General features: G+C 54.3%; 1 protein-coding gene across 1 annotated transcript; it reads left to right on the top strand.

The window, feature by feature from the left end:
- On the top strand, window positions 1-27,206 carry ZNF697 (zinc finger protein 697). Its single transcript, XM_084866371.1, has 4 exons — window positions 1-89; window positions 1,882-1,928; window positions 20,086-20,342; window positions 22,487-27,206. The coding sequence occupies exons 2-4, from the start codon at window positions 1,900-1,902 to the stop codon at window positions 23,962-23,964; spliced, it is 1,764 nt and encodes a 587-aa protein (XP_084722497.1). The 5' UTR covers window positions 1-89; window positions 1,882-1,899; the 3' UTR covers window positions 23,965-27,206.

The following is a 27,206-nucleotide window of genomic DNA, read 5'->3' as shown; positions in this document are numbered from 1 at the left end:
GCCCGCAGACCCGGCTCATCCACACCCGCTCCGCCCGCCGCGGGGGTGGGTGTGCGCCCCAGGGTGCGCGGCGGACCGGCTGGGTGAAGGTGCGCCTCGGAGACCTGACCGCTGTCCGCTCCTCCGGGGCGCAGGCGGGGGGCGGGGGGTGTGTGCTCCCGCGGCCCCCAAACGCCGGGCTGAGCTGCTGTCGGGGTCCGGGGCGAGGGGCCGGGAGGAGGAGGCTGAGATGCGAGGGGGACCGTCCCGCCGCCCACCGGAGGGGGCATCCGAGACCCTCGGAGCAGCGCCGCCCGGGGAGGAGCCGGGAGGCGAGGGGATGCAGGGCTTTGTGTGCAGCTGCCGCCGGGCACCGGCCGCGCTCCCCGCGCCCCCGGCCCCACTGTGGGGGCTCCGGGAGGGGATGGGGGCGGGGGGACAGCGCGGCTTCTTGGATCCTTAGGAAATGTGCTCTCTCCCCGCCCCTCCGCTCCATTCCAGCCCCACTCAGCGGGGCTGCCATCTGACCGGGCGGCGGCCCCGGAGGACGGGTGGGTGGAGAGGGGCGACCGCTGGCCGCCGGGAGGGTGGCCGCTTAGGCTTCCCGGGGCCAGAGCCCCTGTCTGCCGGCGGGTGGGCGGGTGGGTGGGTGGGGGGCGCAGCTGCTGCCTGCACCCAGGAGCATGCGGAGGCTCAGCCGCGGGTGCAGGCGCCGGGAGGCGGGCGAGCGGAGGCTGAGCGCCGAGCAGCCGCCGGGCGCTGAGGGTGCCTTAGGGCCCCTGGACGTGACGGCCGGGCTTCGGGATCGGGTAACCACTTCCTCTGGGTGTTTCCTGGATTTTCCTTTTTTTGCATCCCCATCCATCCCCCGGCCCTCGCCCCCGCCCCGCCGTGAATCACCCAGCCCTTCCCTGCAAGGCGAGCGCCGCTGGACTCGTTGGGCCATTGGGTGATGCAGCCTTGCCCTCGGCGTGGCCTCTCTGCCCTTTACCTGCGAGGCGACGGGAGGCCTTTGCATTCCCCGCGGCGTTCTCCTCCTCCTCCTCCTCCTCCTCCTCCTCCTCCTCCTCCTCCTCCTCCTCCTCGGCGGGACCCAGGGTGCGGTGAAGGCGGGTGCATTAGGGCTGGAAAGTGAACGGTTTCTGAGGGGCTGTGATGGATGAGGGGGCAGCTGTGAGCGGGCCCTGCGGTCTTGCTGTCACTCGGCTCACTCGCCCAGGGGCCTCCGCCCCTCCTTTACCCCTCCCTGTGGTCCTACCGCTGCCCCAGGCGCTTACAAGCCTCTTAAGAAGCCAGCACGTGGGGTTGTGTATTTTTGTTGTTGTTATTGATTACAGTATTACATATGTGTCCTTATTCCCCATCACCCCCCTGTTGTCTGTGGACATTGGTTAGGCTTAAATGCATTCATACTAGTCCTTTGGTTGGTCTCTACCCCTTACCCCACCCCCCTCCCCTACCTTCTCTGATTGTTTAACGTGGGACACTGCAGTGTAAGAGCCACCGGCACCTTGAACAGTGCCCCTTTGGTGGGGGCGAGGAGGACCCCAGGCTCATGGTCCGGGTGGTGGGCACAGACTCCTGCACCCGTGTGAATGGCTCCTAGGGGCAACACACTTCTCACCAGCTTCCCCAGGAGATGAAGCGAGGTAAGAGCGGAGTGGGGAAGACAGTGAGGGCATGAGGATTGTGAAATACGTGCAAAGGCTCTGAGTTCAGGACACGCTTTCTAGTTGGAGCATATTGGCAAGCTCTCTCTTGCGCTCTCTCTCTCTCTCTCTGAGATGGAGGTGGTTGTTGGGGGAAATTTGATGTCAGATGTTCAACTGGGCCCCAAAGAGAAGATGGTGCCCGAGTGAACCAAGGTCATGAATGGGGAGTCATGGAGCCTTTACCTTACAGGAAGGAACACCCAGAGAGATGGCCTTTGACAACGACTGGGATTCGGGGTGAGTGGAAGCAGATCAGAGACCCCAACTGCTGCGGCTGAACTGGAGAGGTGAGAGGGCCTCTCAGGCTGACCGCCTGGCATCCCATGCCCTCCTCTCCCCTCCCTTCCTCTTCCCCCCCCTCCCCTCCCCTCCCCTCCCCTCCTCTCCCCTTCCTTCTCCTCCCCCAAAGCTCTGTGTCCTCAGACTCTTCATGTTTGCTTAATTCCTGGTGTCCAGTTAAGGAAAGGAGAGAGGGGAAACGTTAGTTAGAGATGATATGTTAAGGCAAGAAGGATATTGCCTGCTGGTGCGGTGTGGTGGGGGTTGGGGGGGGGGGAGGGAAGCAGCGTTGTCACTGAGAGCCCTGGAGCCAGAACCCCTGTTAATGCCGTTGTCTTTGTAGCTAAGATTCCCCCACCCCCCAACAGGTCTCTTAGTACATACACTGCATTGTTACATGTAATCAACAAAGGTAATGCCTGTGTTTGGCACTCACAACTCTTCACTATCCAGTGCCCGCCTGCCTCTATGCCCCCTCTCCCCCTCCCCGCCCCCAATATGACCGGCTCATTCTTGCAGCAGACAGCTCCCCATGTGACAGACGTTCACAGACAGCTCCCCATGTGACAGATGTGACAGACGTTCTTCCACGTGTGTCTCCGTCGGGTCGAACTTCATGCGTGTTGGGCTTCCCTGTGCTGTTCCCGTTATTTCCTCCACATGCAGCCCCGCTGCCAGGGCACCCAGCAGAGGTCTTCCCGACCTCCCAGCCAGATCCTTCTCATCCTCATGGGTCCGCTGGGTGACACATCTTCGGGTGGCCTGGTGAGAGCTAGATGTTTATCATTCTCCCTTCAAACGGAAGCCCCTCGAGGGCGATGACTCCCTGCCCTTCCTTTATACCGATTCGGTGCCAAAGGATGTTTCTGTGGGAAACACGAGTGAATGAAGGAAGGAGTGAAAGAACTGATCGCTTTGCTTTTTCTTGTAAAGACTTGCAGACCTCTGAGGACTCATTGCAATTGTGTGTCTAAAGCATCTCGTACATGACAGACTGGAACTTTGCCTTTTGCTTCTTCTGGGTGGTGAAGAGACCCTGAAAAGATCTATCAAGAGTGTCTGGTACAAAGACACTCATGAAAAGTTTCTTAAATTGCCCGGCCGGTGCGGCCCAGTGGTTGAGGTTCGACCGATGAACCAGGAGGTCACGGTTCGATTCCCGGTCAGGGCACATTCCGGGGCCGTGGGCTTGATCCCCGGTGTGGGGCGTGCAGGAGGCAGCCTATCGATGATTCTTTCTCATCATTGATGTTTCTCTCTCTCTCTCTCTCCCTCTCCCTTCTTCTCTGAAATCAATAAAAGTAAATAAAAATTTCTTGACTAGATTCTTGGCCAGCCTAAAATTTCAAACTCTGTAGGCAGGGTATAGAAGGGATTAATCTCAAGTGGGTAATCAGGCACTGGTCACGCTCTTGGACCTAAGCGACACCACATTGTGAAGGTGCGATGTGACTTTTAGAAAGCAGCCTGACAAGGCCGTCCTGCTATTTGGGTGAAAATGTATGGAATAGAAGTGCAAGACAGATCAGACTCAGCTTTCCCCCAAGGCATTGCAATTTCATAGTCTCTCACTTGTCTTTTAATTGGACACTTTTTCATGCTTTTTATGTGATGGTGACAGGTCCTGTTTATTGAGCATCTACACCAGGTGGCCAGATTATTATGATCTCTGAACGCATAATAATCTGGCCACTCAGTGTATATCCTATATAATAAAAGGCTAATAGGCAAATTGTCCCCTCAACCAGGAGTTCGACCAGCAGGCAGGCCGTCCGACTGTCCATGTCCCCTCCCCCTGGCCAGGCTGATTGGATCCCACCCATGCATGAATTCATGCACCCGGTCAGATTATTATGCATTCAGAAATCATCATAATCTGGCCACTTAGAGTATAGGTTAGACAACTTGCATGCATTGCCTCCGTCTGGTTATTTACATGTTATTACATTCGTTCTAAAAAATGAGGAAACTGGGACTCGGAGAGAAGAAACTTGCCTGGAGTCCCAGATTCTGAGCTGGAGCTACAGTGTAATTTAGGCCTGCTGCCTCCCACGCCGGCTCAGAATGGGCGGATCTGTTTTCCTTGGGAGAAAACCATCAGATCTCTCTTCCTTCTTCCTGAGGCTCTCTGCTTTCCAGATTTCCTACCGGGAATGCTGCCGAGCTTCTAAATTCATCCTCGTGGGCCTCATTCTGAGAGGCACTGGTTTCTTTATGTTTATGCCCTTAAACTCTTACACTTCCCATCCGTTGGGAAGTCCAGGTTCAGAATCCCTCCTTTGGGCAGAGAACTGTTTTCCTGGAATTCTTTCCCATGGTCTCCCAGCCTCTCTACCTGGATTCTTCCTGCTCCTCCCTCCAGACCGAGCCTTCGCCCTCCTGGGTCACCTTTCTTTTCTTTTCTTTTTAAAAATATATTTTATTGATTTTACAGAGAGGAAGAGAGAGGGATAGAGAGTTAGAAACATCGATGAGAGAGAATCATCCATCAGCTGCCTCCTGCACACCTCCCACAGGGTATGTGCCTGCAACCAAGGTACATGCCCCTGACCGGAATCGAACCCGGGACCTTTCAGTCCGCAGGCCCACGCTCTATCCAACTGAGCCAAACGGGTTTCGGCTGGGTCACCTTCCTTGACACCCCACGTCACGCATGGCCTCTCCCCTAATTCTCTGTGTCATCTGAATCACCCTAACAAAACTAAACTGGGAAAGCCCCCACGCGGGTCCCCTGCCCCTGGCAGGAACTCTGTGTCCAGAGCACAGATCCTCCTATGATGGGGTTTCCGGACCTGAGCTGATGATGCATTGGTAATAACTAAACATGAAGAAACGAAGTCATGAAAGCATGATGTGCACATTGACGGTTTGTAGGTGAGGGAGCAGAGGGGCCATTTTCTCGGTTCATTTTCATCCTTTTCCCGGGACTGTTGTGGAGTCTCACAAGCTTGACTCGCATCAGGGCTGAGCGATTACCGAGTGTTACTGATGTTGGGAGCAGGGGTTGGGGGGGGGGGGTCCATGGCTTCAGTCCCTTCCCCCTGGCTGTCCTGCCTGCCCACCTGGTACCCTGTCTTCTAGAAAGGGCTTCGGGGCTTCCCAGCTGAGGAATTCAGAGCGGGTTCCCGGCCTCTGCAGAGGTGAAAACGCAAGAAAAGAAAAAGGCTGGGTGAGGAAGGAAAAGAATTCATTCCGTTTTGTTTTGTTTTCCCTGTGAGAGCAGGGTGAGTTGCTGGGTATGGGTTTGGGCTTCGTTGCCTCAGGCCTTAAAGGGGATGCTGGAAAGATCGGCTGCCTGGCCCCTGTGGGGACAAAGGCTTTTTCCTCACCACGAGGTTGAACCCACCTCCCGAGGCTGTCAGCCCTCGTTCTGGAAGCCTCTGCGTCTACCCGCAGTTTGCCGAGGGTTGTGTCAGCACGTGAGCCGTTGTAAAGGAGCATGGGAAGTTCTTGGGATTCCGACATTTAGCTGTTCCACCCGGGGTGTGGGAGGGCCGCCTGCAATGCAAGCTCCCCTTCCCGCAGCGGGAAAGCCTGAGGCAGTCCTGTGCTGGCGGCTCTCCTTTGCCAAAACGTGTGCCGTGAAGGGGAAGGTGTCCACGTCGGGGCGGAGGTTTATTAGCCTCTGAGAACTTCGCCAGCATCTTACCGTACATTAGGGAATAGGACCCGTTCCATTCTGGGTCTGATTGAGAAATCCCTGCTTTGGTGCAGGGTCTCCGTGCTATGCCTATCCCTGGGGTTGGCTCTCTTGGACGCTTGGGCAGGAAAAACACATTTCCCATTGTTGACCCCTTTTCCCCCTCAACACTCCCCTCCCCCTCTCCTCCTCCCCCCTCTCCCCCCCAGCCTATATCCCACAGAACCTTTGTATATTTCAAAAAATCCCTTTTATTCCCCTGCAGACATTGGCAGTGATTTCGGGTAGCAGAAGATGGCTTTGAAATCAATGAATATTTTAAAAGTTTTATTTATTTATTACTGATTTTAGAGAGAGGAAGGGGGAGTGAGGATCACCCACCGGTTCCCTCCTGCATGCCCCCTACACTGAGGATCGAGCTTGCACCCCAGGCGTGTGCTCTGACCGGGATCGGACCGTGACCTTCTGGTTGCTAGGTTGATCGATGCTCAACCACCGAGCCATGCCGACGGGGGAATTTCTTTTATTTTTGTTTGTGCTCCCGAATGTACCTCCCCTTTCTCTGGGTGTCTGTAGTCTCATTCCTTTGTGGAGGTCGAATGTTGGTCTTTTCCATTCACGATTGAATTTCTGCTCGTTCTGGTCCTGTCTTTCCCCCGGGCGTGGGAGAGGCAGTTGGGTGTGGGGACTCTGAGAGCGTGGCAGCACTTGCCACGGTCAGCACAGCACAGCTCAGTCACACCCCCCCTCCCCCCCCCCCCCACCCAGTGTTGAGGCTGCAGTGGAGGGGGATCCGCACAGGACGCCCACAGGGCTGTTTGCATCGGGTGTCCCAGATTTGAACTTGCCTTGGGCTGCCTGTTGAGGACGGGAGTGTGTGCTTCACTGGAACCAGCGTCAGCCAGCCGTGTCTGAGCAGGAGAATGAATGGAGGCAGCTGCACTCCATGACGGGCCCTGCATGAGTGAGTTGCAGGAGCTTCAGCGGTGAGAGCTTCCGTAGTGAGGGCGGCTGAGGCAGAAAGAGGAAAGATGTGGCAACGGACTGGATTGAAAGGGGTGCGGAGGGGTCAGAGTTGCCTCCAGGGTTTGAACCTCAGCAGGCGTGGGCCCTGGCTGGAGGGGATGGTTTGTAACGGAGATGTGGGAACAGAACCAGTGGTTCCCAGTATGACCAGGGCCAGATCCAATACAAATAGAAGAAACTCATTTAGGCTTTACAACAGTTTTCAAGGTACCTCGTTCTTCCCATTATAAGGATGCGGAAACTAAGACTCCAAGAGTTGAAAGAACTGTCTTGCGGGCAGAGTGTGTGTAGGTGGCAGGTTTCTATTTGAAACCAGGTATGTTGACTCACCGTGCTCCCTTCTGCAGCTGCCTCCTGCCCTGAGCCCCAGGTGAGGTGCGGGCGGCACGTTAGGGTGGGAAGGGGCTATAAGTTCCTCAGGTGAGGGATGGGTGCATCATTGGCGGTGGACCCAGAGTGCAGGGGAGGGGTTGGGGCATCTCTGGACAGAGGTGCGGTGTCTTTAAACCAACCAGGGGAAGGGGCCACGTGACTGAAGGGGAGAGAGAGGGAGAAGAAAAGGGAAACAAGAACTTTGAAGGCTGACCTGTTTTAGGAGTTAAGAAGAGGAGACGGGAGGGGGTGGAGGGGAGGTTGAGTGAAATATGATAATTACTAGGACAGAGCAGTACTCTGGATGCAAAAGAAGGAAAGAATTCCCAAGAGCAGCCTCTCCATTGGATTTCCACATCCATTTACTGGATTCCTGTGTTTAGGCCAAGCACTCGACGGTGCTGTTGGCGAGGTCAAAGAAGAGACCGCCAGATTTGGAAGACATAAAATTATAGCCGATATTGAAGTGAGCCCTGAATGTTAACAGTTAACGGCATCCGCTGAGATGGCTCGCACCTGGATGCCCGTGGTTCACGGGACACTGATGTGTGTAGTTACGATGTGAGCATTTAGCAGAGGGCTCACGGACACCTGCCCCGCCTTCCCTTGACAGCCTGTTTGGCCAAATAAATAAATAAATAAAAGAAGGCACTGCAGCCCTTACCAGTTTGGTTCAGTGGATGGAGCCTGCGGACTGAAGGGTCCCAGGTTCAATTCCAGTCAAGGGCATGTACTTTGGTTGCAGGCACATCCTCAGTGGGAGGTGTGCTGGAGGCAGCTGATGGATGTTTCCCTGTCACTGATGTTTCTAACTCGCTATCCCTCTCACTTCCTCTCTGTAAAAAAAATCAATAAAATATAGTTTTAAAAAAAAGACACTGCAGAAGAAAATGTAATATAGCTTGATCATTAATTTTAAGCATTTAAAAAATGTTACTGCAAAAGAAAGGGTCTCCATTTTTAATGAGAGTTTCATAGTTTGATTAAAAAAAAAAAGTCTTTGAATATTCTTTTAAAATGGCATAACCATAACTAATTGTTCAGGCTTTCTTTTTCACCTCACGTCCCCTCACTTTCTCTCTCTCTCATGATGACTTTTCTTTTCAAGGACATGGAGTTATTAAATATTTACCATAACACTCCATTAAGTCCATGCTAATTCAAATGGCTTTTTCCTTTTTCCCAAGCCAACAACATGTCTGTTTTCTCCGTGACAAACAGCTAGCACTCCAAACCTTTCACATCAGAGACTGTTCTGGAGGGTCCTAGGAAATGGAGTTTGAAGAACATTTCCGACATTTTTCAGAGGGAAAAATAATTAAAATTACAGTAGAAAAGAAACTGAGCAGGAGCCTGGGAGAGAACAAGAAAGATCGGAAGAAGGCAGCATTGGTGAAATGCTGTGGGAAAGGTCAGAGCAGTCACCTCATAAATATGACAGCTGGTTGGCAGAGGCTGGGCACGAGAGACTGAACTTGAAAGGATCGGATAACCTGCACAGTAGTCCCAATTTGGCCGACCACTCCGACCTCTGTGAATCCACAGGCGGCACTTCTCTAGCCCTCATTTTCCTTATCTGTACAATGAGGGGTCTTTTCAAGAAATGTTCAACAGCCCAAACCGGTTTGGCTCAGTGGATAGAGCGTGGGCCTGCCGACTGAAGGGTCCCGGGTTCGATTCCAGTCAAGGGCATGTACCTTGGTTGCAGGGCACATTCCCAGTGGGGGGTGTGCAGGAGGCAGCTAATCGATGTTTCTCTCTCATTCATGTTGCTGACTCTCTATCCTTCTCTCTTCCTCTCTGTGAAAAATCAATAAAATATATTGAAAAAAAGAAATGTTCAGCAGCAGCAAAATGTGAAACTCTCAGTCTCTTCAGCAGAACTGTAGTTGGCCTGCCTCCTGGTCCGTTTTCACACCCCCTCCCACACCGAGGATGCGAGGATGCTTAGCGATGAAGGCAGGAGGAGAAAGATGCAAGAGAAAAGAGGGCAAATCCGAGAACCTGTGTCTAGAATTGAGCCGTATTGGATGAGCGTGTGCCTCCTTCCTTGAAGTGTGAGCTGGGCTCGGTAGAATGCAGTTTTGTGTCACTCCCAGAATCCCCCTTTTCATGTGGGCATTTGCATGCTATTGTGCAGGCAGGGTGACTTTGCTAACACTTGGAGGATTTGTTTGGAATGAGTTGGTGACTTTGGCCAGAATAAAAAAAAACATACTTTTTTTTTCCCCTTTGAGAAGAGAAGGATTAACAAAGTGTTGTGTGTCCTGGATCGGTTAGGGCTTGATGAATGTGCTTTGACTCGCTGCCCAAGTAAGCAGCTGATGGGAGCTATAAACCCGGGGTCAAACTTGTTTAAATTAGCCACATCCCCGAGAGGGGGTGTGTTAGAGGCACCTGCCACAGAACACAAGTGCCTGGGAAGCAGGTGAACTAAGGGTGCTGGGAGGGTCCAATCACCAGTGCAAGTGTGTGAGCCAACCACGCAGTAGGCTGTGTTAGGTTGAGGAGAAAAGTAATTGGAATGAAAGTTGAGAGAGTGATTTAGCATCATGTCTGCCCTTCACCTGTCCATGTCTCTGTTGCCTGACTCGTCTGTAAAACAGATCGGCAGACTGGATCAGGGACGTTGCATTTGCAAATTCTCTCATCGTGCTCCATCATCCTGCCTCATCATCTTGCCCATCATCCCCTGTTTGAAATGTACTGATATTTTTGTTCTCCTGCCTGATCTGGGGCTTACAGTCCTATCTCCCTTCTCCACCAGCTCACCAGAAGATTCCTGGCATACAATGATGACATGGCTCTTATTCCCCTCTCCCAGGCCACTCGGGAAGATTTCTGAAAGGCTGTGATCAGGAATGTATCATGAGTCATCTGCGGTCCTGGTTTATTAGATAGAACAGGGCTTTTGTCTTGTTTTTTGTGCCCTGAATCCTTTCAGAGGCCAAGGGAAAGCTGGGGCCTTCTCAGGAAGACGTTCCTACAGACACATTCACAAGGGTTCAGGGAGTTGCTGGACTTGGAAGGCTCTTAGGCCGAGGAACCAGGCCTAAGGAAAATGGCACTGTTCCCTTTATAAGCGGGTGTCGGACTGTTGCTCCCTCCAGGAAATGCTGGGAACTGGAGGTAAAAGGGACCTAAGGAACCCAAACAGCCTGCACCCCTGACTTGGGAATTAACGGTGGTTGAGCTGCCAATGAGCCAGGATGCCACCACCCCCTTCTTGAGAGAGATGTGCCACTTCCCCGGCCGGGAGCTGTGACTGGTTCTGAGCATCACAGGCTTCCCACCGTGCACCCTGAGCTGAGGCGGAAAGTATCTGCGAGCCTCTGGTTTCCAGCACGAGGCGGGAATAGGATCTCTTTCAGCTGACCTCTTTGTAGCGCGGTGTGAGCCCATTTGGATGGCATCCTCGGAGTCCCTGGGAGAAGGACACTGGCTAAATTTAAAAGTGCTCCGTTTGGGCCGGGAACGTAACTGTTCCTGCCAGGGATCATCTCCTAGGGACCACGTGCTCATACATCATCGGTATATTTTCTTTCCATCGACACACACCCTTCCCTTTTTCATCCCGTTAGGAGATCATTCTGGGGGGGGGGGGGGGGGGAGGGTGACCAGTGAGCAACGGACTTCCTCTGTTGTCAGTTTCACTTTCCTGGGGATAAAACATCCCTCTCCCAGAGTTATCAGGACCAGAACCTCCATCGAGGTTTATTTTCCCCTTAGCCTTTTTTTTTAATCGAAATGGTTTTTTTTAAAAAATAAATAAATAAATATTTATTTATTTATTTATTTATTTTTTTACAGAGAGGAAGGGAGAGGGATAAAGAATTAGAAACATCGATGAGAGAGAATCATCGATCAGCTGCCTCCTGCACACCCCCTACTGGGGATGTGCCTGCAACCAAGGTACATGCCCTTGACCGGAATCGAACTTGAGACCCTCCAGTCCGCAGGCCGACGCTCTATCCCCTGAGCCAAACCGGTCAGGGCCCAGAATTTTTTTTTTGACTCAATAGGTTTCCCTCCTTCCTGTTCCTTTCTTCCCATTTTTGTCATTGTCCCTGAAGAAACTGGATCACGTGTCTCCTATAGTTTCCTGCGATGTGTGTTTTGCTGGTAATGTCATTTTTAAGGACATCAGAGTAGCACGAGTCTTTTTTTGAAAGGCGTTTTTCAGGGTCTGTAGATGTTTCACTTTATGCTGAAAACAATCTAGCTATGGAGTTTAAACTTTAATCAGGCAGGAGCGTGGACATATCGGGTGACGACTCCACGTCCTTATTGCTGTGTTCCCTTCGCTGGAAGACACCTTGGCAGATGGCATGCCACTGCGGAGAGGGACTGGGCAGGAACACGCCAGCCAGTCTCCAACCACAACCCCACACAGTTATTTTGGGCAGAGAATTTAGAAGAGCAGCGTTTCCTATCGAAACTGCAGGCAACTGAGTGTGTGCCTGCAGCCCTCGGGTCCCTGTGAGCAGCGAGGATCACCCTCATGGCGGTGGAAATAGGATCCCAGAGGCATCCGGGTTGGAAAAGACTCCCTGAGGTCACCTGGCCCCACCCGGTCACCTTCACGGGATTCCAGCGTCCACCCTCCCGGAGCAGAGCTGCTTGTGAACAACTTTCAGACCCCACGCGCACCCCCCCTGTGCCTTCTAAGTCTGTTTTCTCTTTCGCCCTTCAGGGAAATAGGTTATTAAATTGCATTCCTTTCTGCTGTGGAGGTGCGTGCCTGAGCACACACGTGTCCCTGTAGGTCTTTAATGAAGATGAATGCTGGTTCTCTCCTGCTTGCCCTCTGCAGAGGCCTCGCTCAACAATCTGATAAAGGCTTTTAGGAAAAAGAAGGTGTTTTATGAGCACGTTCTGACACACGATGGGATTATCACAGACTGTATTTTTTAGCGACTGCTTAATTAAAAAAAACAACAACATATTTTATTTTTATTTATTTATTTAAAAATATATTTTATTGATTTTTCACAGAGAGGAAGGGAGAGAGATAGAGAGCCAGAAACATCGATGAGAGAGAAACATCGATCAACTGCCTCCTGCACACCCCCCACCGGGGATGTGCCCGCAACCAAGGTATATGTCCTTGACTGGAATCGAACCTGGGACCCTTAAATCCGCAGGCCGACGCTCTATCCACTGAGCCAAACCGGTTAGGGCAGGCTGGCTGTTTTAGAAGTGGTGTTTTATATTAAAGAAACAGAAAGATCACTGGAGAGGCCGCCAGAAAAATGAAATTCTGGCCATAACACCCTGCCTTTCCGTCTCTGACCTGTTCACTTTCCCTCTCTGAGCCTCCGTTTCCTGTCTGCAGAAGGAGTTTGAGATAAGGGATATCAGGCCTTTGGTTCCATGGAGTACAAACACTGACCATTTGAACAGGCTGAGAGAGGGTGTCTAGAGATAATCCTTCTGAGGCCTGGCAGATGCTCGGTGAGGGTGGAGGCGGAGGGTGTACATAGGTGGTGCCCACGCGGTGATGCCCAAGCCGGCGAGGGGGTGGGCCGCATGGACAGAAGGATCCTCTGTGCATCAGGGAGAAGATTCTAGTCAGTAACGTGTGGACTATGGACGAGCAAATGCCTGCATGGAAACCTTCGGATTCTGTGCCTTCTCATCCGAGGGCAGATGGTGGTCTGACTTCCATAGTTCTTAGCATCCATCTCTGCATTGTGATCCCTCTCATTGGGTGCAGGAGGAGGGGTGGGGGGTGGAGGGTGGGGAAGGCGTGGCGGCTGTGACAGGCCGAGGCCCTCTGGCCAAGCCGAGGGGCCCCAGTCCAACCCACAGACAGGAAATGCTTGACCCCAAGGACACTGTGCTATTCTGGACGCTGGAGATTGGACGGCGGCTCGGCCCAGCTCTGGCCGCGGGGCTGGAGGTTGATTTCCCCGTCGTCTGGGCGGTGAGCCTCTCTCTCTTCGGCGGGGGCTTGCCCCTCCGGGCAGAGGCCGTGTCCACAGGAGGAAACCGAGCGGTTTTCTCTTCTCCCATCTGGAGCGTGGTGGAGGCTTAGCTGCGGTCATCTCTCAGCTCTCTGTTCGCCTCCTGCAGCAGCTTGCCATTTCGGAGGCTGGCATTTTGGGTTGGACAGTCTTGGGGGGTTGGGGGTGAGGGACTGGGGAAGTCAGCTGTCCCCTCGGGTACGGACACCTTCTCCTTGCTTCTGGGGGCCTCCCCTACAAATAGGGGAGGCCGATCCCTTGGTCTTTAGGGTTCTTTTTAAAGAAATATTTTTATTGATTTCAGAGAGGAAGTGGGGAGGGAGGGAGAGAGAAATGGAAACATCCATGATGAGAGAGAATCATGGATCCCGCCTGCCTCCTTCCTGCATGTCCCCTGAGCCCTGACCGGGAATGGAGCTGTGACCTGCTGGTTCATAGGTCGATGCTCAACTGCTTAGGGTTCTTCATGGCCAGAAGGAGGAGGCAGGCCTCTCATGGCTGTGTCCCCCGAGAGGCTGGTTGACCGTTTACCCACTTGGTGCTGAGGCTGACAAATGATTAACCCCCTGGAATCCCTGGTTTGCCCCCAGCTCTGGTCAGGAGTCCAGCCTTGCCTGGAACTGCCCCCCATCCTTCCACCCGGTGGGCGGCAGCCCCAGCCTCTGCCAGGGGACCCTCCCCCGGGACAGCGTGGTTCGCAGGGGGCGTGGGAAGCGAGTGGGGGGCCTGGGCTGTGGCTGGGAGGCGGGAGGTGAGGCAGGGACCGGCAGGACCAGCAGGACCGGGGACAGGAAAGGCGCTGCGGCTGAGGAGGCGGAGAGGGAGCCGCTCCTGGCCAGCCGCCTGACCGCTTCCTTCCCCTGACATGACAGCCCCGCCGCAGGCCTGGCCCCTGGCCATCTGGCCGTGGCCTTGGCACATGGCTCCCGTGTGGGGAGGTGCAGGGCGGAGGGCGAGGGGGAGGGCTTGGCTCAGGCCCTGGCTCCCTCCTCTCACTGCTCGGCGGGCAGGGGCTGCCAGGCAGGTTGCTTCTTCTGTCCTCTGTCCTGTGAGGTGACCTCTTTCGCTGCCTCTGAGTCCCGAGGAGCCAGCCGGGTGGGAAAGGCGATGGCGTGGGGCCCGGGATGCTGGTTGGAGCCCTGGCTCTCTGGGAACCGTGTCACCGGAGCTCAGCTTGGGGAGCTGCGCTTCCCTTTGCCTGGAAGCAGGTGGGTGGCCCGCACCCGCTCAGGTGCTGCGTCAGCTGCCCTGGTGGTTCCAGGGGGTGAGGCTCACAGCACCCCCCAGGCCGTGGGCACGCACTCCCCACAGCCATCCTGGGCCGGGAGCGGGCATGACTGTGTGGGGCCCTGAGTCCCCTGAAAGCCAGCCAGGGCTTATCTTTAGGAAGGTGGGGTGAGCTGTGCGCTTGTCTGCCCCTCTCTCCGGAGGAAATGAGGTCGGATCTCTAAAGGGATGGGGCTCTTGCTGTTTGTGGGTGGGGTGGTGGTGAGGGGGGAGAGTGAGCTGGTGAACTCAGGTTAAACTGCCGTGCTGGCTCTGCTGCTGGCTCCGCTGCTCTTCCCACCTCACGCCTCCCCTCCCTCTCTCCCCCTTTCCATCACCCCTTGCCATTTTTACTTCCGCTGCATAGCAGTGTCTTCACTCTGATCTGATTCGTCTTTCAAATGGGGCTGAGTTTGTCCAGAAGGCACTAGAGCATTTTCCTAGGGGCTTTACAGGGTAATAAACATTACCTTTATTTTTATTTTTTTACAGAGAAGAAGGGAGAGGGATAGAAAGTTAGAAACACTGAAGAGAGAGAAACATCAATCAGCTGCCTCCTGCACCTGCCCCCAACTCACCACTTGGGATGTGCCCACAACCAAGGTACATGCCCTTGACCAGAATCAAACCTGGGATGTTTCAGTACACAGGCCGATGCTCTATCCACTGAGCCAAACCGGTTTCGGCGGTGTGTAATTTTTTAAATCAAGAAGTTGGCTTAAGCCCGGCTGGCATGGCTCAGTGCTTGAGTGTTGACCTATGAACCAGGTCACGGTTCGATTCCCTTTCAGGGCACATGCCTGGGTTGTGGGCTCCATCCCCAGTGTGGGGCGTGCAGGAGGCAGTCAATCGATGATTCTCTCTCATCGTTGATGTTTCTCTCTCTCTCTCTCTCCCTCCCCCTCTCCCTTCCTCTCTGAAATCAATAAAAAAAGATATATATATATATATATATATATATATATATATATATATATATATATATTTTTTTTTTTTTAAAGAGGTTGGCTTAAGTTTCATAACTACCAGTTATTGTGTCCCTACTATGTGCCAGCTGCTTTTCCAACAATCTTAGATGGAAGGTGGCAGCATACTTGTCGTGGATGCAGAATCGGAAGGTTGGCAAGGCTAAAAGACTCGCACGAGGTAGAGTTGCTGGCGGAGCAGAGGATCTGAACCTAGGCCAGCCTAGCCACAAAGCTGCCACAGTGCCCGGCCATCCAGCTTGTTATCCAACTCTGGCCTTGCTGAAGAAAACATGCTGCTAGTTTTTATTTTGAGAATGAATGGGAAGGGAGTTGGAACACCATGTGCTTGGCTCTCTGCTGACTGACACAGTGTCTAGATAACGTTTCTGAGAACTGTCTTCCAGATAGAGCTAATCGCAGCTCGCCCTTGTCTTCCTTTTCATTGCTTCTGGAATCATCGTAGGTTTTCCTTTCTTGTGTTTTGTCAAGTTAAAAACAAAGCTGGTGTTTTTGCTGATAAAAGCACAGCTTCAGTGTAGAACAGACAGGGTCTACCGAAAGAAAACGCTGTCCTGAGCCGCACACCCGATTCTGGGGGAGAATGTGGGCGCTGGAGCTGGAAAGCGGGGTGCACACCCCGCTCTGCCACCTGGGATTGCGTGACCCTGAGCTGGCCCTTCGCTTCTGTGCCTCGATCCTCGTCTCTAAAGTGGAAACGAGCGCCCTGCTTCTTTGGGGTGTCGTTAAGATGAAATGATACAGAGCTCCCAAAGGTGACGAGGAGGCGGGTAGCATTTTTTAAAAATATATATATTTTATTGATTTTGTACAGAGAGGAAGGGAGAGAGATAGAGTTAGAAACATCGATGAGAGAGAAACATCGATCAGCTGCCTCCTGCACACCCCCTACTGGGGATGTGCCCGCAACCAAGGTACGGTACATGTCCTTGACCGGAATCGAACCTGGGACCTTTCAGTCCTCAGGCTGATGCTCTATCCACTGAGCCAAACCGGTTTCGGCGGTGGGTAGCATTTTGAGCATCCTCTCTGAACCCCTGTACACCCGGGTGAATACCTAGGCTGGGGTGCACATCCTAATGAACACAACGGGACCATTCTAAACCAACCGGTTCTCATCTAATAATCTACTGAGTCCACATCGTGGGCATGCAGGGTTCCAGTTTTGCACGAATGTGGTGTGTTTTCCAATAAATTTGAGTAGATGTTGTATAGCGAGTGGTGTCTCTCCGGGGACAGGGGCTACCCCTCTTTCAGAGCGCACCCAGTCTGGCCTCCCCTGGTGTGAAGGAAGCCATGGCATGATGCCCCCTTGGGAGCTCAGGTCTCAGGGACTCGGAGTGGGGCAGCATTGGCATACGCCAGCCCAGCCCTAAGTGGGGGATTAGACTCTTCCTTTCCCCGACTCCCTCTTTAAATAATAATAATAATAATAATAATAATAATAATAATAATAAGACCCCACGCTTCTTTAGTTAGTGTCTCTGGTATGAATTATCTCTTGGTTCCCAAGAAATCATAAGTCAGAAACTCCTCTTGTTCAGCCCTGGCTGGGTGGCTCAGTTGGCTGGAGCGTTGTCCGTTACAGAAAAAGGTTGCGGGTTCGATTCCCAGGCAGGGCACATCCCTAGGTTGCGGGTTCGATCCCTCGTTGGGGTGTGTGCAAGAGGCAACCAACTGACATTTCTCTTTCATATGGAGGTGTTGTGTTTTGTTTTTTTTCTCTCAAATCAAATAAAAAAACACGTCCTTGGGTGAGGATTAAAAAAATCCAAAAACCTCGTTCTGATTTGGCTGTATCTGAGGTGCTGAGACGGTGCTCTGTCCTCCTCAAACAGGCTTCGAAGTGAAACCTTAAGCTTCCCTGCCTCCCAGGGTGGACCCCCGAACCCTCAGAGCTGCAGTCACTGTGCCATTCTGGGCACCACCTCCTGCCATGTCAGGTGCTTGCGTGCAGGTGACATGCTTATCTGATTCCTTCACTGATGTAAAACTCTGGCTTGCTGGTCTCAGAGGGACAGGAACCATTGGCTAGGTCTCCCTAAAATTTCCCCCCACCCTCCGCTGCTTGTAGCCACTAACAAGCCAGCCAGTAGGTCTTAACACAGGTTTGAAATCCACCCCTCAGCATGGGCTGTGTCCTGTATGCAGACTCCGGGGAGGTGGCTGCCTATGCTCCAGGCGGCAGGAGAGTGACGGGAGGGAGGCAGAGTTCAGGGCTAACAGCCCTCGGCGGGAGAGACCTCTTAAAAGGTTTACGACTTTAATGGGATTTCCTGCAGCCTAATCCTGGGTGTTTGAACCCTGGCGTTTTAAGCAGAGCTAGTGGGCCTCCGAGGAGCTGGCTGCCTTCCAAGCTGCTGTTGGTGACAATCATGGCCGGCCATTTGCCTATGGCATTTAAGCGGAGGCCTTGCTTCTTCACTCGGATGCAGGGAATAGGGCATCTCTGAGAAAGGATGTGACACCTACCACGCTCTTCAGGGCGGTAAGTCCGCCAATGATATGGTGTGTCCTCGAGGTGTGATGGAATGGCATCGGGGCTTCAAAAAGAGCCACAATGTGTGTACTGCACATGAAGAAAAAAAAAAAAAAAAGGAAAAAAGGAGGGAAATCACACGTTTTTTCCACAGCTGTAAAGCTGGGAGCATTAGTTCCTCTCTGCAGTATTTCCCAGGGTGCTTTGCAATATTCCCTTCGGACACCTTGCCTGTGAGGAAGGTTAAGGAGCAGTGTCCCCCTTGGGCTGAGGGAGACATCCGGACAATGGGAGGTCCATGGACTCGCCTTGGGCTCTGGAGCGAGGCTGGGCCAGGCAGAATGGCTCCTGCTTTCCGCTCTGAGCCAGGGCTGTCTCGGGGAAGTGCTCAGGGGAGGCAAGAAAAGATGGGGCATCTGCTTAGCCATGTTCTTGGGAGTTCTGTTTTGGGGGGCTCCCGAGGCAGAGAGAGCTGGACAGTTTAAAAGTCTAGGTCCAGGCCCTAGCTGGTTTGGCTCAGTGGATAGAGCATTGGCCCGTGGACTGAAGGGCCTGAGAACTGTCTTCCAGATAGAGCTGATCGCAATTAGTAAATACAATTGTAAATACAATCCCCTTGACCGGTTTTGGGCTCGATCCCCAGAGGGGCCATGCAGGAGGCAGCCGATCAATGATTCTCTCTCATTATTGATGTTCCTCTCTCTCTCTTCCTCTCTGAAATCAATAAAATATATTAAAAAAAAAAAAAGTCTATGTCCAGGATCCTTGACCTACAAGCTGCTTTGCTGCCATGAGCTAAGCTGGAGGGAGTGATGGATGGCAGAAGCAAATTATTTTTGGCTCCATGGCTCAGCCTTGGCAGGAGGCCCTTTAAATTTGAAATGTAAACCTGAGGGCTCCAAAGGTTTGGGAAGCTGAGGTCATTTTCTCCCTGCAGGTCCCATGCCGGCCTGTTCTGTGGAGGGGTTACCCATTACACCAGGGCGTGCTCTGCTAGGGGCTCTCTACAATGAAGTGCTCATATAATACGGCAACCTATGTAATAAGGCTATAGGGAGAGCTTCTAACATGGAGGGTCCCTGCATCTCCTGCCCACTCCTCTACCTCCCAACACACACACACACACACACACACACACACACACACACACGAAAGCTTGATCCTCACCACAAAACCAGGTTGGTGCTGTTGGAGGCATGGTCTTAGGTCAGAAGTGAGTATACCAATGCTTCTGTTATTCTTCTGTCGTGTCTTTTTCTTTTTTGGTCAATCCTCCCCAGAGGATATTTTCCCATTGATGTTTTAGAGAGAGTGGAAGGGAGGAGGAGGGACAGAGAGGAACGTCGATGTGAGAGAGACACATCAATTGGTCGCCTCCCACACGGGCCCCGACCAGGGCTGGGGATCCAGTCTGCAACCAAGGTAGGTGCCCTTGACCAGGATGGAACCTGGGACCCTTTGGTCTGTAGGCTGAAGCTCTGACCACTGAGCAAAACTGGCTAAGGCTATTTCCCGCCCCCCCCCCCCCAAATATATTTTATTGATTTTTTCCATAGAGGAAGGGAAAGGGATAGTTAGAAACATGGATGAGAGAGAAACATCGATCAGCGGCCTCCTGCATGCCCCCTACTGGGGATGTGCCCACAACCAAGGTATATACATGCCCTTTATCGGAATCGAACCTGGGACCCTTCTGTCTGCAGGCCGACACTCTATCCACTGAGCCAAACCGGTTAGGGCTACTCGGGCTGTTCTTATGTCTTGAATGTCCTTTTCCTCTAGCTCCTTGGAGGCCCACTCATCATTAGCTAAAACCCGCACAAGATTGCTGTGGGCTTGAAGAGTCCCTATCCTCTCTCCCCACCGCCTCCAGGCCCCCCCCCCCCCCCAGCTCTATTGAGTACAGCTGATAAATACAAATTGTATATATGTATTTAGAGGAGGACAAGCTTTCGTAAGAGTAAGGAATGCATGGAACTTGAGGCAGCAAAAGTGATTCGAACCCCACTTTATGGCTTACGTGTTGGTCTGAGGCTGGGGGGCTTTCTTTTTGAGCACTGTCTTCTCAGCTGTAAGATGGGAGCACCACTGCCCCCCTTACCCACAGTGAGAGGTACCAGGCCATGCTCACAGGGCCATCCACTGCACAGATGGAAACAGATCGGGTTGTGGTCCAGCGAGAGTTGGCTTATGGCCTGCAGATGAGCTGCCCCGGTGACTCTGACACCCAGACCAGCCTCCTGGGCACCCGGATCTGTTTACCTTAGAACGTGAGGTGGAGCAGATATTTGCCATCAAGGCTTGGACTGTGTCACCGGCCAGGGTGAGGGAACAGGGCCAGGCTGCCATGACCTTTATCTGTGTGTTTTGTCTGGAGCAGGGCTTCCCGGTCACCGCCCTCGTCTGGCTCCTCCCGGATGGAACAGGAAGACAAGCACGGTGTGTGTGAAGACCCGGACTCAGAAGATACAGGGATGGGCTCCGATTTTGAGAACTCCGAGGACAGGGAAGGGGACCCAGACGAGAGAGAAATGGTTTCCCACGCACGGGACGCAGATGAGAGAGGGGACCACCCTGAGCAGGAGAGGGGCTCTAGCCCCCGGGAGGAGCGGGGACAGGCATCTGACGTCTGCACAGGTGAGGAGGATGCGGGGGTTTCCGTGGAAGTGGGGGCTCACATGTATGTCTGGCTCCTCCCGAGGTGTAGCCAGGGGCAGCATTCTTGTGAGGGGGCTCACCAGAGGGACCAGTGAGCCGAACCCGTATGATTTCAAGCCTAGGAACGTCCCTCTCTCCCGTCCAGTGGGAGGTGGCTGTGCTGGTAAACGGGTGAGGAGGGAGTCACTGGCCCCGCACTTCACAGTATACAGAACACGGATATGCACTGAGTGGCCAGATTATGATTATCTCTGAACGCATATCCTATATAATAAAAGGCTAATATGGAAATTGTCCCCTTGACCAGGAGTTTGACCAGCAGGCAGGCCGGCCATCCACCCATGTCCCTTCCCCCTGGCCAGGCTGGCCGGACCCCATCCATGCATGAATTCATGCACCGGGCCTCTAATTACACACACACACACACACACACACACACAAACATATGTATATATATATATGCATAGATAGCTAGATAGCTAGATATACTGAGTGGCCAGATTTTATGCATTCAAAGATCATAATAATCTGGCCACTCAGTGTAAGTCAGCACAAGAGAGAACACAGGGAACACGAGAACCCGTCACCGGTGGTTGGGATAGTTAGACATGTTGCCACGTACAAAGGCTCAGTGAGTGCAGCCTGAGCAGAGTATTCAGGAGTTTACAGTTACCTTAATCGAGTTTGTTGGAGACAGCTCAGCTCAGTGGTAAGTGATGGGCCCAGGTGCATGTGACTAATTCTCAGAGCACCAAGGCCTCTGCTCATCATTGCCGTGCTTTTCCTGACCTGGAAGCAGGCTCCATCCGTATTCAGTTGTGTCCTCGCGCCTCCCTTACTTGATCCTACTCTGTGCATGCCTCGGGGACCGAAATGAGCGGCGACACCCATGGCCAGGGCTGTGAGATGGCAATCTTTCCCATGTCACTCATCCCAGGCCCAGCAGTGCACGCATGCACACACACGTTCTTGCATACCCAGTGACTGGGCCTCAGCAGCCAGAGTCAGACAGGTGTGAGTGCTGGGCCAGCCTCCAGGCTGGGCTCAGCAGCTCAGGGCCCTGTGCTCACTTCCCCTTTCCCCCTACATCTTCCTCTCCCCCTTACAGAGCAAAGCCCTGGAGTTGGGGGTTGTTTGGTATATTGTTCCACCGTAAGCTGTTCCAGAATGACCAGTCCCATGTTAAAAACCAGTCCAGTCCCCCTGGTGTGGCTCAGTGATTGAGTGTGGACCCACCAACCAGGAGGTCACGGTTCAATGACCAGTCAGGGCACATGCCTGGATTGCCAGCCGGATCCCCAGTAAGGGGCATGTGGGAGGCAGGCGATGGGTGATTCCTTCATCATTGATGTTCCTATCTCTCTCTCCCTCTCCCATCCTCTCTCTGAAATCAATAAAAACATTAAAAAAAAAAAAAAAAAACAACAACCACCACACACAAAAAAACAACCCCAAAACAATCCAGATGGCCTTTTCTTGTGATTGGCAGGAGTGGTCTTGTCTTGTGGCATTAGGGCCTTGAAACGCATGGGGTTGCTCTTACAGTGAGCAAATCTCTTCTGAGCTCCCACAGCGTCCCTCCCACCTGGCCCAGACTTGGCCACCTCCTACCGATTGGGCTTCAGCTGGAACCTCAGGGACAGTGGGTGGGGCCTGGGTTCAGAGAGAGTTGCCTAGAACTGGTGAGCTGAGGGGAGAGGGGAGTGAGCTTTCCCTACTTTCTGAGCACAGTCTCCCCAGGAGGCACCAGGTAGGAGCTTCGCGATCTTGGGAGAGCAAGCTTGGGAATACCTGGAGGAGGGAATTAATTACTCCTTGGCCCACACTTAAAAAATATATGTATATATTATTAATTTTTTACAGAGAGGAAGAGAGAGGGATAGTTAGAAACATCAATCAGTTGCCTCTTGCACACCCTCTACTGGGGATGTGCCCGCAATCAAGGAACATGTCCTTGATCGGAATCGAACCTGGGACCTTTCAGTCTGCAGGCCAACGCTCTATCCACTGAGCCAAACCGGTTTCGGCAAGCCCACACTTTTCTTGAGATTGGCTTCCTCTGGGTTGACTCTTGGAGCTCCAGGTATAACCGCCCGCCCCCCGTGTCACCGTTTCTGTTGCAGAGGGGCTGCTGAGCGAGGAGGCAGTTCTGCGGGAGGAAGAGGATGGCCACCCCGGCGTGGTGGCTGCCGTGTTCCCAAGCCTGTCCGAGCCCCGCAGCACCTCCCGGAGCACGTCCCGGAGCCCCCGGGAAGAGGAGGAGGAGCCGCCGCCGCCGCCACCGGTGCTCCCCTGGAGGCGGCACCTCTCCCTGGGGAGCCGGCACCCGGGCGACAAGCCGGCCCCCCGCCGCTTCCGCCGGCTCCACCACCCCATGGCCCATCACGTGGACCTCGGGGAGCTGGACAGCCTGATGGCCAGCATCCTGGACGCGCCCACCATCTGCCCGGACTGCGGGGAGAGCTTCAGCCCGGGCGCCGCCTTCCTGCAGCACCAGCGCATGCACCGCCTGGCGGAGGCGGCGGCGGCGGCGGCGGCTGCGGCGGCGGGCAGCCTGGACCCCTTCGGCGGCCTGGCGGGCGAGTGCGCAGGCGCGGCGGCGGCGGCAGTGGGCGTGCCCGGGGTGGGCGTGGCCGGGGGCTACGGGCCGGGCCCCGCCCTGGCGCGGCCCCCGCGCGAGAAGCCCTTCCGCTGCGGCGAGTGCGGCAAAGGCTTCAGCCGCAACACCTACCTGACCAACCACCTGCGCCTGCACACGGGCGAGCGGCCCAACCTGTGCGCCGACTGCGGCAAGAGCTTCAGCTGGCGCGCCGACCTGCTCAAGCACCGGCGGCTGCACACGGGCGAGAAGCCCTACCCGTGCCCCGAGTGCGGGGAGGCCTTCAGCCTGAGCGCGCACCTGCTCAGCCACCGGCGCGCGCACGCGGCGGCGGCGGCGGCGGCGGCTGCTGCGGCGGCGGGCGGGGCGGGCGGCGTTGGCGCGGGATCGGCAGCGGCGGCTTCGCTGCTGCTGCGGCCGTTCGCGTGCGGCGAGTGCGGCAAGGGCTTCGCGCGCCGCTCGCACCTGGCCAACCACCAGCGCACGCACACGGGCGAGAAGCCGCACGGCTGCGGCGAGTGCGGCAAGCGCTTCGGTTGGCGCTCGGACCTGGTCAAGCACCAGCGCGTGCACACGGGCGAGCGGCCCTACGTGTGCCGCGAGTGCGGCGAGGCCTTCAGCGTCAGCTCGCACCTCTTCACGCACCGGCGCACGCACTCGGGCGAGCGGCCCTACGTGTGCCGCGAGTGCGGCAAGGGCTTCGGCCGCAACGCGCACCTCGTCAACCACCTGCGCGTGCACACGGGCGAGCGGCCCTTCCGCTGCGGCCAGTGCGACAAGCGCTTCGGCGACGTGTCCACGCTCACGCAGCACCAGCGCACGCACACGGGCGAGAAGCCCTACGCGTGCGCCGAGTGCGGCAAGAGCTTCATCCAGAGCTCGCACCTCATCCGCCACCGCCGCATCCACACGGGCAACAAGCCGCACAAGTGCGCCGGCTGCGGCAAGGCCTTCCGCTACAAGACGCACCTGGCGCAGCACCAGAAGCTGCACCTGTGCTAGGGCGCTGCCCCCCCATCCCATCCGCGGGAGCTTGTGGGGTGTAAGTATCCTGGGGGACAGATATCCCGGACCAAGGAATGAATGGGAAGAAGGGCGGGAAGGGACAATCCGAGAGGGATGGGGGGTCTTCAGGTAAGGTGACCAGGAGTCCCGCTTTTGGCGGGACAGTCCCACTTTCTAACATTTTTAACGGGACGCGGGACAGATTGTTAAAAAGCGGGACGTCTGGTCACCTTATCCCAAGGGCAGCGTGGAGAGGTGTTCTCTTTTGGTGCTATATTTTGGGGACAACGAAGGGATGTTTTGGAGATGGGCTTTTGGGCGTGCTGACTTCTCAAACGCGCTGGGGGCTAAGCGGGCACTTTTTGAGGACCCCGAGGAAGTGGGGTTCCGGGAGGGGGAGGGAACAGGGCGGCAGGCTTTGAGTAGGTTGGGCTGTGATGTTGTGTGGAAATCGGGAGGGTGTGGTGGGAGTGAGGGTCACGGGGTACAATAAAAGGCGGGTGTGGATAATTCTGCCCTGGTTGTACCAGGTGTGAAGCCACTGTTTGCCCTGCCTCCCTCCCCTCCCGGCCCTCCCCACTTCAGCTCGAGTCCCACGAAAAGCAGAGGAGCCTTGCCGTCCTGTAGAGGACAGACCCCGAGCTCTCCTCTCTCTGAGCCACAGTAGCTGCTATTTGGAGGCCTCTGGGGAAGCTGGGCAGAAAGGCTGCACACCCTCACTTCCAAGGTGAAACTCAGACCTTCCTTCGTAGCTGGTTTCCAGATCTAGGAATTCTGGTTCTGTGCTGCTTCCTCTGAACCGTCCTGGTTTCCGCTGGGCCAGGGTGGTCTGTGGGGGAGCAGGCCCTGCCCCAGGGCCAGGTGTGTGCCTGGCTCGTGTTTCTCAGGCCTCACCATGACCTCCCTGCGGGGACAGGGGGCCATCCCGGCTCCGGGCGGCTTTCCCTTTCCCGGCTCAGCTGGGGGCTTATGTCAAGTGAACCTCAGGCCGTCCAGTGGCCTGTGACCTGCTACAAAGGTCAATGCGCTCAAGAGCTTTGCAAAATTCACATGTTGGGGGGAGGCTCCTTGGTCTCATTTGCTTTATATCTGTGGACCCCAACTCCCCGGTAGTGATGGGGGAGGTCATGGGACCCCCACCTTCACTCCTATTGACTGGGCTCCGGTCTGAGTAGACACTTTAAAAAAATTTTCTTTTTAATTTAACATGAAGGCACAGGAGAAAGCTCCAGGCTTCCCACACGGAGGGCACAAGCCGGGAGAGGTGTGAGTGCAGAACTGCCAAGTAGCACAAGCCCTGAATGTTTCCTGGTTCTACAAAAGCCAAACTCGCACTTTCACATTTGCAAAGTGCTTTAGCGTTTTAACGATTGTTAGTTGCTCCTCATGATTGTTAGTTGCTCCTCACGCCTGTGAGGCGGGTCAGTGTGGTGACCCCTGTCTGGGGAAAGGCTGCTCTGAGGAGAGGCTGTGGCAGTGTGGACAGCTGCGGTCTGACCTTTTGTGCTCCCAGCTGCTGGGGAGACTGGCCGTTGTGATTTACATAATGAAACGAGGACCCTGAAAACGCGAACGCGTGTTGGAACACTTAAGGCCAGCCGGGAAGGGCCACAGGGGTCCTTGCTGACACAGCTGGTTTTGTCCCATCCGTGGGGTGTCCTCGGCGTGTTACGTGTCCTGGGGGCTGTGGTTAGAGGACTCCGGTGTAGACGTCAGTTCCCTGGGCTGAGCCCCTCCCCCGGTTTAGCCTCTGGAGGTCAGCGTGGTGGGAAGCAGCCTTGTTTTCTCACTCCTGATGGGTACCCTGTGCTTTTCACGGATAAAACAACCACAAGGTGGTTCTTTACAATGCAGATGTTCTGGGGATGCCGGCCATTGATCCTTGATTAGTTGTATTCTAGCAAAGATCCTCTTTGGGGGGCCGTAGGAAAGCATGTTTGTCATTATAAAACCATTTTTTAAAAGTGCTGAGAATTTCGGGCATGTATGATGCTTGTCGATCTTGCCCTGTTAGGGGTTGTTATTCACAAACGCAAATAGATTTTCAAAATACGGTTTTGGAAGACTGCGAATTGTTCTTTTTAAGATGTTCTTCTAGTTGAGCAAAGCAAGTGTCCGTTATTTATTCTGCATCGTCTGGCCTGAATAGGATGTGTGTGAGACTTCACCTGAAGATAATGTGGCCCATGTGTAGGTAATCTTGTTCCTTTTCCCACGCACATCTACCTCTTCCGGCTGTCTTCGGTTCTCCCAAGTCCGTGCCTGTGAAATCACATCACACGTTCGCCTCTTCAAGGGTCGACTCTCCACCTTGTGGGCTATTTGGCCTTTTGCTGCCATTGCACAGTCTGGCCCGCGTCCATGACGCTCCCTATTGGCGGCTTTGGAGAAAGGCCTGGACACAAGGGAGAGGAGACGGAAGTTGATGTGATTTAGAGGCCGAGGGAATCTTTGGGTTTCTCCGGCCTCTCTTGTTCTTTCTGTTCTGGCGGCTAAGAAGAGACAGCTGCTGCTCCCGGGTCCCCTCCGTGAGAGCAGACCAGCCATCACCACCCACTCTCACGGCGCATCGCCAACGTGACTCCATTTTCCTTACAATGAATCCTTCAGGGAGCGCATCTGCGTTGAGTGAAGTGAAATGCGTTCAGGGGATGGTTTCTTGGGTTCACTCTTACAATAACTGTGTTTCTCAAGCACACCCGTTTCCTGTGGTTCGCCCTTACACGTGGTAATCGGAAGACGCCCTTCTACCAGCTCAGGACGACGCTGGGGGCAAGTGTATCATTTGCTTCCCGGGAGCATGGTCAGGTGCGGGCTGCGCCTCCCCGAGCAGAATCTGGCGTCAACAGGTGGAACGGCTCGCTGGCGTCGGGAGCCCCGAGTTGGCAGGAGAAGACTGGTGAACCCCGGGAGCCTTGTGGTCTCTTTGAGACCGAGAGGCTGTACATACGTGAAAAAGTGCACACGGAGAGCCTGTGTTCACACGCCATCGGAACTGAGCCCCTCCCGTCACTGTGATGTTACTTTACAGCTGATTGTTCAAACGGTGAATAATTTAATGGCCCTAAAAGTGACTGGTTTTGTGTGAGTGTGTGTGTGTGTGTGTGTGTGTGCTTGTGTCTGTGGGAATTGCCTTATTTTCCCCGAGTGGTTTTATTTAATGATGGCTCCCTGGACAGCATTCTGGTGCTCCAGCAGCCGGTATGGAATATGTGTCATTAAATCCTCGTCAGTCTTTC

This window comes from Pipistrellus hanaki, assembly GCF_964339955.1.
Source record: "Pipistrellus hanaki genome assembly, chromosome: 18".
NCBI classification, from domain to species: Eukaryota; Metazoa; Chordata; class Mammalia; order Chiroptera; family Vespertilionidae; genus Pipistrellus; species Pipistrellus hanaki.
The sequence above is the reverse complement of the archived record's forward strand: the minus strand, read 5'-3'. Positions and strand labels throughout refer to the sequence as shown.